This window comes from Stegodyphus dumicola, chromosome 2 (genome assembly GCF_044657685.1).
Source record: "Stegodyphus dumicola isolate Sdum_Otavi_A_Nest chromosome 2, ASM4465768v1".
NCBI lineage: Eukaryota > Metazoa > Arthropoda > Arachnida > Araneae > Eresidae > Stegodyphus > Stegodyphus dumicola.
Window position 1 is genome coordinate 253670269 of NC_140769.1, and position 14879 is coordinate 253685147.

Here is a 14879-nt window from a genome sequence, read left to right on the forward strand (position 1 = left end):
TTAATGTTTGGCAATGTTATTTTTATTTCATCGTAAAACTTACAAATTTTTTATTAAAAAACTCTAGAATTTGAAAGCAAGCAGTTGCAACAACTTTCGAAATAAAGCAGATTTTTATCTCCAGCTTGTGAAACTGTTGCCACTCGAAAAAATGAGGGCAAAAAATTATTGTTTTTCAGAGTTTTATTTAATATCTCCATTATTTTTTTATTTATTTATTTATTTATTTATTTATTTTTAAGAAAAGGACGTTGACCTTTTTTACGACCCAAAAAAGAATTGTAGAAAGTTTGGTGATGATAGCTATAGTAGTGACTGAGTTATTAGAGGACAAACACACAGACTTTCTTCTTTATATATATGGATAAATACCATACTTACTCAAATATTTCCCTCCATCATATAATTCTCCCCTAGTTCTTTCAGCATATATTTAAGAAAGTTCTGATAATGGTAACAGTCTAAAATGCATGCACAAATAGAAAAGTAAAAAAAAAAAAAATACTGAAATTGATAAGTCCTACAAAATTACACATCATAATATTAGTTCGTCTTGCTGGATCGTAATATGTTGTTTTTTAATATGCTATATTTATCATTTAAACCATCTCTTCACAAACAGTATATATCACATATTTTTCCCTTCCGATTTTCAAATGATAAAATTTAGCAGGAAAAGGGGTGAAATATGCAGATATGGTATATACAAAGGTTGTTCACATGTTTTTTAGATGATTTTGGTTTGCCTTAACTGCAGCCATACTTTCGAAAGTATAAATTATCATCTCTACTTGACAGTTTTATTTTCATGCAAAATATCACATTTAAAGAAGCAATGGATGGAAGGCTATGTTTGTGTTCTTTCCAAAGAAAAATTATCCATATCTAATTATTAAAAAACATTGTGAAAGCCATGGGTTTTTTTATATCTAAAGGTAATGTTGGCAAAAATGGGGAAAATTTCAAAATTTAGCTTTAAGCGGAAATTTTTTCAAAAATACGCAAACAAGGAAAAAACAGAATGTTTTAAATGTTGCAAAAGTAATACCTTTTTCTGTTGAAAAAAAAATCCACCCTGTCAAAGGACAGTTGCAAAATCATTAAAATACTCAGTATCATTGCAATCAAAGTGATTAATGCTTATTTGAATCATAAAGAATGTGAAATAACATAATGTGCATTGTCTTTCTCCATGATATATCATTGAATGCAAAACATGCTGCAGACTTCTTTATGAGAAGCATTTACCTGGATAAAAATGGGAAAATGTTGTCATAATAGATGAATCTTACATGCATTTAAATGACTGCAATAAAAACAGATCTATTTATTATCATTAAATAGGAGGAAAAAAATCTTCAAAGAATCTACACAAAGTTTTTCTAAGGGATTTATGATTGTTGTTGGTTTTTCATATAACAGCAAATTAAAAATAAAGAGAGTGGAGAAAAATGTTAAGATCAACATTATCAAAGCATCTTACATATTTTATACGAAATTTTCAAATATGAAATACTTTCCTTTTCTATGATCAATCAACAGATGATCACAGATGATCAATCAAACAACAACATGACAAATTCATCAAGACAAAGTAAGTAGCGACATGTCAAAATCTACTGCTAATTTCCTGGGAAAAAAAAAAAAAAAAGGAACAAGAATTGAGTATCAAGACCATAATCCTTCACTCATATCCCCAAATCTTCTGAACTACTAAATCTTCTGAACTATTACCAATGCATTTTTGTGCTTTTGGACTTTTAACAAGTTGTCCAAACATTGACCTACAACCTCCTTAGACTTTGGAAAGCTGTTTGAGAGCAATGGGATAAAATACCTCTTCCGATAATGCAAGGCTTTGTCTTGGAAATTATGGTGTAGAAATACAGTGAAGAATAAGCATTATCAAACAGAACATTTAAAACATAAAAATTTTAGGTAAAATATTTTTGTAATGACAACGAAAATCGTCTACAAAATGTATGAACAGCCATGTACATATAGCCAGAATGTATATATAGACACATGCAAATAATCATAATAAATTTTGCAATTTCTTATGAAGTTACCCTTATAAAATTTACAAATTTTATTTACGTAAAATTTAAGTTATGCAAAGGTTTACAGAATGCATTACTTACATAACTTAACAGGTTTACTGCACTGAATTTCAATGTTCAAAATTCATCAATTTAGAATTATTACAAATTAAATTTGAATTTTTCCCAACTGGTAAATTTAAAATAGCTCTGTTACGGAAATGATAATATTAGATATTTTAAGGCTCTCTATTTAAAAGAGAATTGAATTAAAATGTACCAAAATTAGGAGACAGAAATAAGAGAATATTGTGTACCAGTTTACTCACATCTTTTAAGCTCTGAATAATTTGGTCTTGCTCAGTTATGTGAGCTTCAAGGTTAACCATTTGTCTTTTGAAATCATCAATCTTTCTTTCATACTGAAACATATTTTAAAAATTTATTAACAACAATGATAAAAAAGTACGTAAAAAGAAATAATCTAGAAATAATTATTCAAAGAGAAACATGAATTATATATGCAATTATGTATGCTTACTAACAGCAATAATAAAAGCTATATAAAAATGTATAACCTACAGACAATTAAAGTGAAAGAACAAAGAATTATATACACTTACGAAATAAAAGTTTGAGCTACTGACTTCATTAAAGCATACATAGTTTGGTAAGATCTAACACAAAACTTGCAAACACTACAGCACTAAAAAGATCTATATTCCTATTTTGTACAGATCCTGTCTTAGACATAAATCATTAGGGGCAAAAGTAACAGCACTACACAAGAAACCAACATGAAAATTGGTTGGTTGGTTTTTATAAAGCAAAACTTAAATTCTGCTTACAGTACACAAAATAAAGAATAAAAATTCTTTGCCCATTTTAAAGCCACAGAACACAAGTGACTTTGAAGCTAGTTAAAAATCTAATAAATTCACATAGTTAAAATCATGTAAAATAACAAACAGAAAAAAATTTTAAAGCAATTTTATAAAGCAATAATTATTACAATTTTTGTTTTTATCTTAGTTTGCCTTCTTAATTATTAAAATTGCTAGGAAGTATAACTTTAAAAAAATTACCACTGAATTAGAAAATCTTAATTTAATGTAACTTTCATAAATTTTGCTCTTTATATGAAAATAAATAATGCCTGAAAGGAAAAACTTTTTAAAAGTTGACAATAGTACAAAATATTCTGTAAAAATATAAAATGCATATAATTATATATTAGGAAGGACACAAAAAAATGACTGAACTCTTTATTGCATTTAATGTATAAATAAATAATATTTTATAACACTCAGTGCAATAAGAATACCTCTATTCGCATTCGTTGCATATCCATTCTTAAAAGCTCAATATCCTTCTGCAAACGTTCTATAAGAAGGTCCCTAGAGATTTAAAAAAAAATTAATCATACAATTGTCAGAATGCCTCTGATACACAGTGATGCAACATAATAATCAACCATTATTTACCTTTTCTATCCAGTGTACTCTGAAAATATTCAGCAGTAATGCAAAGGCAGGTAGAAGGGCCAAAAAAAGATCCTACATTGGAATGTGTGTGAACAAATGGCACATTGAGGTTATTAAGCAGAAGAAGGAAAGAATTCTATTATTGTGAACATCATTCCTCATGCAGATTTTGAATAGTATGCATTGTTCACTGAACATGTAGCTCACAGACATGCATTTTATCTGTAAGGTTGTGTAGGAAATCAGCAGCTGCTCAAAGGAAATACACAGGAATCGTTCATTGTACCTCTTTTTGGAATCTGCTCCATTTCAGCTGCAGCCACATGCATGAAATTCATATTGCTGAGGTTCGTAGCAATGCACATTGCTCAAAATCCACATGGGGCATGACACTTTATGCCAACTGAACACTTTTATCTTCCACTCGACAGTGGTATAATTACCACCTCAATGGGCCATTTTGGTACACACATTCCATTACAAAATCTGCCAGTTTTGGTTTACTTTATCTGTCTTTATATTTTTGCTGGGTATTTTGCAAGCATCCCATATACAAAAAGACCCTAATTCCAATTCCTTATAAAAATTTCAATCACATTGAAAATCCAAAATGGAAGCCTTTAGCATTTAAAGAAAACTGACATTCAATCTGTATAATTATATAAGTAAGAAAACAAATTATGTGCTAAACGTACTTTTTTATACAAAGTGTGTGTCCAACAAAGTCCCCATTTTGAATTAATTAACAAAATACACTTAATATGCAAAATAAAAAAGTTAAAATAAAGAAATAAGAATTTTCCTGAGTATTAAGTTAGTCTGTGTCAATTAGAATCATAAAAGTTAAATTAAATAACTTAAAATTACAAAACTATCACCAAAAACATGCTCACAAAATAATCATAAATGTATTTATTTCATGGAGGATGGGAAAGCATGCAACTATTTTATTCAAAACATATTTTCAACGTTTAAATCTTCCAACACATTACCAATTATTCAATGCAAAGCATTTATAAAATTTAAACAGGCATGCCAAATCATTTATGATGTGCGCTAAAATTAAGAAATTAATAATTAATTTTGAAAATTTCACAGTTCTCCAAAAAATATTCATTAATTTCTGTTATTTCTATTAATAAATTCACAGAATGGTCATTACATTAGCCTGCAAATCTATTTAAATAAACGATGACCACATATTCATTCATAAAAAGTTTCATGAATTCTACAGAAAATGCTCTCCCCCCCTCCCCTAATACCTATTCTCAGAACAACGTACAGCACTTAACTAACTCCAGCAATTCAAAAATTATATAAATTCATTAGGTGCCACTAAACTGTTATTAAAGACCCATTTTTAAATCTTTAAAATTAGAATAATACCTTATTGCAGAATATTATTCTCATTTATTAATACAATGAATGAAATCTTATCATTTTCACCACTCAACTGTCAAAAAAGAAAAACAAAATCTAAAAACATTAATTAAATATATTTCATTTTCAATAACGTTTTATCTGCTCATTATTATTTAATAAATGTTATTGTTTTATTTTAGAAACTGATACTTCATTTACACAGAAATGTAATTGGATAAAAGAAATTTTGAAATTAGCATTTTAACAGAGATAAACACATGTAGACTTTATATGTTTGCCACTTCAATAATCCTGTCTAACATTAAAAATTCAAACTGACTGCTTTTCTCAGAAACGAATTAATAGTATTCAACTAGGAAATTTTAGTTGAATACAATAATTTAATTTGCTATACACAATACTTCTCCCCTCTTTCCAATACAAACAACTTTCCCAAACAAAAAATTTATACTGTTCTGAAAGATCTCCATTTATGAAAGTATATGTCTTTACATGAAATCTGACTCTACATAGCAAAATACTGAATTAATACTTGCTCAGAAATGACCAGCACAAGTTTAAAATAATCAAGAAAATAAAAAATTATTTTTAAAAAACTTTTAGTAAAAAAATTATTAATTATGCACGTTTTTTTTTTTTTTTTTTTTTTTTTTTTTTTTTAAACATTATAAGCATAGATTTAAAACAGAAGTTATTTATAGCCATTCAGCATAAAAAAATTAATAAGAATAAAAATATTTTTAGAAAAGACATATTTATAACATACACATTGTACATGCAATAAAGTAAGAAAATTTTAATATCAGAAGAAATTTACTTGTCAGACATCTGATCAGGTGAACTGGACCCATTCCTTTGACGATAATCAACAGCATTTCTCTGTCCAAAAACACCTTCTAAAACATCTGGACTTGGCTACATAATTTTTTTAATTCAATTATGATCTTATAAATTATATATACTAAAACTACTATATATACTAAAAGATTTAAACTATAATTTTTTCAATAAGTAACAACTCACTCTGATATTCAGCCACTGATTCTATCCCTTATGGAAAAAATGTAAGGTTAACAAGAAATAAGTTGGCTCTAGAATGTATTCTATAGGTCCATGTGAGATGAAATTGTAACAACAGATAATTCAAATGATGTGCTGATTAAATAAAAATTTTAGTACAAAAATCTGCCTATAGGTAAAACACATAAAATCATTTAGCATGTTACGTATTTATATTATTTAGCATTTATAAATTCTAAATAATATAAAAATGTAGCATTTTAACAGCTCAATATGTCCCCCTTCATATTCAACAATGTGCTCTATTCGCAGAACCATATTTGCACATCTGACAGCATACAGTCTGCCAGAATGTCAAGAACATGTTACTGAATCCTGTTCTTCAGATTTGGCACAGATGCTGGCCTTTCATGGCAGATATTATCCTTCAGAGAAACTCAAAACCAACAGCTGCAAGAGTGGATATATAGCAAACAAGGAGGACATGCTGTTGGAAAATGCCGTCTGATCACCCATTCATCTCTGAAATGCTGTCTTAGTAATTCCTTTATACAATGACCAATATGAGAAGGTGTGCTAACCTCTATGCAAATGATGTCCTGAAAGCATCCACACTGTGGAAGTTGTGAGATTAGAAAATCCCTCAGCATAACGTGATACCGTTGTCCTGACGGAACACGTTTGGATTCCATTTGCAGTTATCTTTCAAAAAAATATGGTTCAATGGTAAAGGTAGTCATAAAATCACACCATACTATCACTTTTTAGGATGAAAGGGTTGTTCCTGGATAGTGTGAGGGTTTACCACTGCCCAAATTTGACAATTGTGAGTGTTAACTTGCCCACTGAGGTGAAAGTGGGCTTCATCAGTCCACAGAATGTTTCATAGCCAACTGACATCAACCACTGTTCCAGCAAGGAACTGAAGTGCAAAAGTTTTACCTTCGAGTCCCCATCTTGCAATAGGTACACAGGTTTGATTTTATACAGATAAAAATTCAAATTCGCAATAAGATTTTTCATACTGTGGAATACAATATAGCCAATACATGGGAAACAAGTGGCACACTCACATTACCATGCGACCACCGATTGCTGGTTTCAATAAAGGAGACGATTTGCTTTTGTCCTCTACCTAGAAGAATACCAAGTTGCCCAGTTGTTTCAAGTTTCTTTATCATCATGCATAGGCCACATGAAGGCATTGGGCCACTTCGAATCTCCTTCATATGATGGAATTCTTTTAGAGCTGCACAGTAGTTCTGCTGTTTCTGGTAGAGCAATTTTACCAGCAGCAAATTTTACAATTACCAGCAGCGCTTTTTCTTGCATTGTAGACATGATGTGCAGAGAAGTAGCTAATGCTTGTAAAGAATCCACCTTCTTTTTATCCTAAGAATAATGCTAATAGGCATGTGCTGTAATGTAAATGATGTTTTACATTTTCAATATTCAATATTTCAAATAAATACAATTTGTGCTACAGCACCACCTATCGGCAGATTTTTGTACTAAAATGTTTTAATAAATTTCAGGCACATCATTTAAATTATTATTTGTAGTTCAAATTTTATCTCATTTAGACCAACAGAACGCATTCTAGATCCCTGTGAAGTGAGAAACTAATTTTTTGCTAACCTCATTACGTTACAAAAAGACTTCTTCCTTTTAATTACACCTTAAATAAAAATGCTTCAGATTATATTTTATATTTTTATCTACATTATTCTGAATGCCTTTTATCAATACTAAATTAAATTATTCTCATAAACAATACTGCACAATGTTTTACCCAAATTGAAAAGCATTTTACCAGGTATTTTGCTAGCTACCATGCACTGAAAATAGCTAACTCTAAATATTTGAATCTTTATAAAACTTTTATAAAAATCTCAATGAAAGGGGGGGAAAGCTGAACATTAGAAAGGATCAACCTTACAAGAGGTACCTTTAAATATCTGAACAACAGAAAAAAAAAAAAAAAAAAAAAAAAATAGACTGCATATCATTTTGAAGAAATATACTAGCAAGCTACCAAAAGGAAAAGAGAGGATGATCAATTTTTTTTTAATTATACTACTAAAAAACTAAAAAGAAAAATGTCTCATTAACATTTGGATGGACAGCAGTAGAGAATACAAACAGCTTTCTGATAAGGTGCTTTTAAATCAATGTTGACATTTGCAAGCATGAAGCTTATAAAGATTTTCTCTGTTCTTATTCCTTTATTAAATAGAAATTTAGTAAGCCGAATATAGTTCCAGATTTAAAGCTACCCCATATAAACTGAATTTGATTTCAAAAAGGTATCATTCATCACTAAACAAACTCAATATTTTTGCACATCAAATATTTATTGTGCATTTCATACATATTATATCATATAAAACATTATAAAGTTATTCACATACTAATAAATATATAAATGCAATGAATTATTAAAATGTTTTATGATGTTCTTAATAGAATATGCCAGTATTTATTTGAATTTGTTGCAACTTTTGAGATTTTAATGCAAAAGTATGCATAATATGATTTATTCACATTATAATGCCACTGTTTTTTATTCTACTATTGGAATATTTGCAGGGCTACACTTGATCTGGCAATGCTATTTAGTTTAGTAACCCTAATATATGTGAAGTGAATTATCACTATGTCTAACAAAGTCATGAAAAGGTTAAAAATAACAAAGTCATAATAACAAAGTCATGAGAAGGTTAAAAATACCCTTTTTTATTTAAACAGAATTCAGAACACAATGCACTCTCTTGTACTACAATTTCCACAACTCATGGTGATAAAAGATAAAACAGAACAGTCCAAATTAAATCAAAAGTTGAACGGTAATCAAAGACTAAACAATTAATTACTATACTAGAAGCTGGCTCACTACTCTACCTAAGCATCAGAATTAAAATGTCAGCAGCAAGAAAGAGCAAAGACGAATAATTGCAACTATTAAAGCTGGCAGGAAACTAACACATGATGTGGGCACAATGCCAGAAACAAGCTCTTAAAATCCAAAAACCTAATTTTATATACTGGCCACTCATTTGCATTTCGGTGAGGAATACGGAATGGAGAAATTACAGTAAAGGCTGAAATTATAAATAACTGGTTAATCAACACAAAATTCCCTACATATTCATTTACAACACATAAATCTGAAATAACAGCAAATAAGATTATTTACAAACAGTTTGCTATTAAGAATGAAACAGTTTATGAAAATGAATTATTAAGGAGTTTACTACTGAAAAACAAGTTGGGAACTACTGTTTTAAAAGAAAAGGCATATGCACTATCATAAATTAGCACTCTACTATGGAAATATGGAACATCAGATATCAGTTATTAGAAAAATGAAAGGCATCATGATTTGCATTAAAAGAACTTCCTTTTTTTAAAACGAAGTTGAAATTCTGTAAAAGATTATCTTGTCATGGAGATATAAAATACTTTATATGCCTATTTCATAGAAGGTTCATTGCGTGAAAAATATAATACTTCTGGAAGACGTGAGGTTATATTAGTTTTTAAATGAGTGTTAATGTGTTATATTCAAAGTCTGTGAAATCTGATATATATATAGTTAAAAAAGTTAAGGACTGTGTCTTAAAGAGTTGCACTACTAAATCCTACCCACAAAGTAAAACCATTTTAGCACAATAAACTTAACATTTCTAGTGGTCTTCAACATACTTCTTACATTCCTTCTTTGATATATTCTTCAGTTCAAACTGCACTTTTATTCTTTAACACCAAACTGCACTTTCACTCTTCAACACTAAAGAGATAAGAAATAAATTTTTTGGAAGACAGAATTATCCTTTTAAACTATAAAAGTAAAGTGTCCTTTATTTGATCCTTGGGCTGAAGATCTGACTCGAAAAGAATTTGCAAGGAGAGACAAGACAGGACAAGAGTCCTTGTTTTGATGAAAATTTAAATGTGCAGCAACAGCACCCATAACTTACTGATCCAAACTTCAAACTCATTATGAATATTAAATATGATAACAAAAAAACATAACTCTTTTTTTTTTTAATTCTTCCTTTAGCAGAAAATTTACTTACTATCATATAGTTGATGCTCATTTTTTGTAGTGTCTAACATCTCTGGAACAAGAGGAAAAATTCAATGCCATTTAAAGATTTCTGAATGAAAAAGTGTTATCACTATAAATTTCCTTCAACATTTCGAAGGCTGCCATTTAAATTTTGCTCATATGCTGCTCAACCCAAAAAATTTTATCTTCAAGCATCATCAACTAAACATAAAGATGTACGAAAAAGCCATGTAGGATAACTGGAGAAAACAAGTCAGCAGTAAGAAATATATGAGTATCTCAGCCAAGGGATCACAAGGAGTTTATATGCATGTTCTTCTATAAGAATCTAGGCGCCAAACTTCTAGAGCTCATCATCCATTTTCCATATGTAAATAGTTCTAACAGTACCAGAAATATCAGATTTGATGATCTGGAAATATTAGACTTCATAATCTGGAGATAATTGACAAAGAAACACCAAACAAGATGATTTTTTGAAGGTTCTGGAAACTTTGAGGTGGTATTAGGAAAAAATATAAACAGACATGCACAAACTTTTACACTTTTCCCATCTGCCATTAATCTATACACAGAAAAATACACTGTTTGACATTTTTAGTTAAGCAAAAGATCTTCACTGCGTGATATTGATGTCATTGTTATAATTACACAGCAACTCACTTTCAAAGCACATTTTTTAATTCTTTTGCCCTCCTAATCCCATAGAAACACTCAATACTTTAATAAAAAAATATGAAATATGTTCCTGTTCTTCCCATGATTATCATATGTTAAAGGCAGTATGATGAACAATTTAATGATTTCAGATTTCTTATTAAGTTGCTCAATCAAAAAATCATAAATAAATTCAGAGAAAGCATTAACACATAAGTACATAATAACAACAGCAAATTCCCTTAATTAAGGAAAACAAATTTTATTAATCAGCAAAATCCTTATCAGTTTTTAATTTCAGCTGAGAAATATCAGAGCATTCTTCGAAGAAAAGTTTTAAAAATTTCCATAAATTTTTCAGGAAAAGTGGAATAGTTTAATACGAAATTCTGTTACTCATCCGTAAAAACTTCTGAAATAAAGATTAAAGAACCTATATTTTTTATTCCAAGAAAAATTTAACCATTTATATAAGTTTATCAAGCCTCATAGGATATAGCTACAGTGCACAAAAAGAAACTAATACAAAGAAAAAACAATAATATTATATTGACTGCAGCAGGAAAAAAAAGTATTAAATTATTTATTCCTTTTTATGATGGATCAAAACAAATAAACAGTCTAAATTTTACACAAATTGAAACAAATTTAGGTAATGTCGTATTATCCACCTAACCTTCATAAGAATATTGGGAAAAGCCTTGTGTCGCCAAGGTTGACAACCCAGAATTTTATAAGAATGTATTAATCTGGTAACCCACTAATGGTTGCACATGTATTATGACAGCGTGTAATGCCACTATTTTTGGTAGTTTTGGTAGTAATTTGATTAATGAGTGGAGTCCTCCCCTTCTTGTAATGATTCCTAATGCTAGTGTGTGCCTGCTACTGAAAAAGAAAGTACTGGATTTTTTTCAGAAATATGGCATATTGCCTAATGAAAATCACCTAATAGAAGGTGCATTCCATGGAGTTAATTTGTGCAATATTTTTTTAAGTTAAAACAAGTTTTTTAAGTTAAATAAGTTAAAACAAGTCCATTGTGTACATGAACAGAAGTGTTAGTTTGCTCTGCAATGTCAAGAATTCAGTAGTTCTCCGATTCTTTTCTTAAGCAGATCACTATGCACATGCAGAGCAGACTGAGAAAATAGAAAGTGTTCTATTACAGACTTTTGTTGCATTTTTAATTTAATTAATTTGTTAGTTTTATGAAATTTTATTATGGATGTTTACGTAATTTTTATTGTTCCTTGCAAATTAGAGATTACAGATGTCTGTTGGATTTTTAATTTCATTCATTTCTTGCTGTTTTATTACTTTTCAGTGCACTACAATTCTCTTTAAAATGGCTAACATTTTTCACGTGTTAGGTTGGTGAAAAATTGGCTGCCAATAATTGCCGACTGGCGGATAACAAGAGAGTACCCAAATTTAGATTTAAGATACTTAACACAACAGTTCAGTTTTTTTTTTTTTTTTTTTTTTTTTTTTTTTTTTTTTAACTTACACATGATTTTGGCACAGTTGTATCAACCAGATTCATATCTACAGTTTCATTTTCTGGAGTATCTGTATGTGGAGGTAAAATTACTACAGGACTCACATGTGCACTTAAATCAGAAGCTACCAGAAAATTTGGAGGATTCTGCAAAGAAAAATTTTGCAAATACAGTTTTAAAATTTAATCAAAAATTAAATATAAAAACAACAGGTATTATAAATAATAATCTTATTTTTTATCAAAACTACCCACTGAAAAATTAGTGCTATCAATTTAATTTGTATTTATACCTTAATACATTAAGTAACTGAAAAGTTTCATGCAACTAGAGCAAACTAAAAATTTACTTTCATATTAAATTTAATTAAATCAAAAATATTTTAATTTTCAACAAAATTTACTTCCAGATCTCGTACTATATTTATGTAAAATATTTCCACTTAACTGAAACTTTTGTAATACAGTTCTTGAAATTTCTGCTTTAAAATACCACATATTACCATTCAAAGGTCATTTTTTAAAATTAAAAATTTCCATATGGTTATACATAAGAAATATGATATGAAAATTCATCTTCTGAAAACAAACTGTTTGTTGACCATGCTATTAATATTTAACAAATAAAATTGCAAAAAACTGCAACAAGCAAAAATGCAATAAGCAACTTAATCAAATAATCATTTCAAATTAATACCTGATATATACCTGGATAATGAATAACTTTCCCCCATCAGTTATTAATCGATATTCAGTGTTATTGATCTGATACATGCTTTTAAATTAAGGAGATTAAATTAAATTTCAACTAAGGAAAACTGCAAAATTTGATTTAATTTTTCTTAAACGCAAAAAAATGTAAACTAATATTTTATAAAAAAAAACTAAAACTAAACTCAGTGGCGTAACAGCCCTAATGGCCAAGGCCTGCAGTGCCCAAAATCTGCTTTCTTGACCGTGGGCTGCAGGGTGTGTAAGCATATGCCCTGAACAAGTGGTCAGCTTGGTCACAGGACCCCCAGCGTTTAGTCCCTAAGCATACTTGGTGCTCATTTTATCTGCCCAAGTGATGGAAATCAAGGGATGAAAGGCTAAGTTAACCTTGCCCAGCTCGGGAATCAAACCCCGGACCTGTGGTGCTGCTGCGTGATGCACTAGCCACCGCGCCACCGGACCTAATATTTTATAAGCCTATAAATTTAATTAAATGAATTATAAGGAGATTCAAATGAGTTATTAAAAAAATATGTATATAATTAACGATGATTATTGTTACCATCTAAAATGCACATCAGTTATTTACAGAATAATTTAATGAATTTTTTTAAATCAAAATAACTTTGCAAAAATGCCTGAATTCATTTTACTTTATTTATCATATTTGTGTATACATATTCCCAATTATTTCACCTTTGTAATCTTCATTATCAATATGATATTTGACATTTATAAAATGTTACTAAGAATGCTCCTAAGGCATTTTCCCTTTTCTGAGAATAAAAGACTTTTTATGCTATGGTTAAGTATTAGAAAATTTAATAGTTACAAGAAGACAAAACTTTTATTTGCATAAATTAGCAATTAAAATTACTCCTACTTACTGAAATAAAAACACAAAAAGAACTTTAATATGTGAGCTTAAGCAATTAATGTCAGAAAATCATTTTAAAATATTTTAATTTTCCTGCAGAGTGAAAAATGGCCAATGCCTAGCAAAGTGTATTTTCTGGTTTGAAAAGTGTTCTTATTGAAAAGCATGCTACTCCTAATACTGGAAAATTGGATTTTTTTAATTATCTCCAAAATGTCTAACTAATAAAGACGTCTTCAAATTAATGAATAATTCTACTACTCAAAATTTGATGTAATTATGTTTCACTGACCATAATAAATGTTTCAAATATCATTTTTAATAATGCATATTAACATATGAAATTTTGAAAAATTTTTACACATCAGCTTCAAATGCTGTTACATAATACCTGCTAACAAACAACAGTAATATATTTAAAATATATCCATCTCCCCTTATTTTCTTTTCTTACAGCATACTAAATTACTTTAAAAGTATTTTTAGCTTTTAATGTATCCGATGTAAGGTATTTACTCGTGCATCCCTCCCTCAGGGCAAAAGGTTTTGAAATTTTCTTTTAATATTCATATTACGAGGGCCATCCAGGAAGTAGATTACGTTTCCGTCTGTGTCCGCTAGGGGCGGGGCTAGCGCGGCCATCTTGGGGTCAGAGCGTTGCGCAGCTCAGTCTGCATCTAGCCGTGCTAGTGAGAGGTTCGTGCTGTGCTCCGTTCAGATACTGTGACGGTTTGAAATGTCTGCGTTAATTGAAAATCCTGCGAGGTGCGCTCAGTAATAAGGTTTCTGACTGCAAAAAACTGTAAACCGATAGAAATCTATCGGCAGCTTCGTGAAGTGTATGGGGACAACATTATCACTGAAGGTGGAGTGCGTCAGTGGGTCATAAGATTTCAAAATGGCCGAACCAATGTTCACGACGAAGATCAAAGTGGGAGACCCAGCATAGTGACCGCCGAACTTCTCGAAAAAGTCGATGCTAAAGTCCGTGAAAATCGAAATTTCACAATAACGGAACTTTCTTTGAGTTTTCCACAAATTTCGCGAAGTTTGTTGCACGAAATCATCAGCGAAAAGCTTGGTTACCACAAGTTTTGTGCAAGATGGATTCCAAAAATCTTGACAGAGGACC

At 29.8% G+C, this 14879-nt stretch overlaps 1 protein-coding gene across 1 annotated transcript in view; it reads right to left on the reverse strand.

The window, feature by feature from the left end:
* The window catches only part of Hip1 (Huntingtin interacting protein 1), a 100899-nt gene that overhangs the window by 59822 nt on the left and 26198 nt on the right, over positions 1 to 14879 (reverse strand). The window contains exons 11-14 of the mRNA XM_085812047.1: positions 12166 to 12303; positions 5724 to 5821; positions 3364 to 3436; positions 2369 to 2461 (exon numbers count right to left, since the gene is read on the reverse strand). Coding sequence (XP_085668173.1) covers positions 2369 to 2461; positions 3364 to 3436; positions 5724 to 5821; positions 12166 to 12303 — 402 coding nt within the window. The remainder of the gene's footprint in view (positions 1 to 2368; positions 2462 to 3363; positions 3437 to 5723; positions 5822 to 12165; positions 12304 to 14879) is intronic.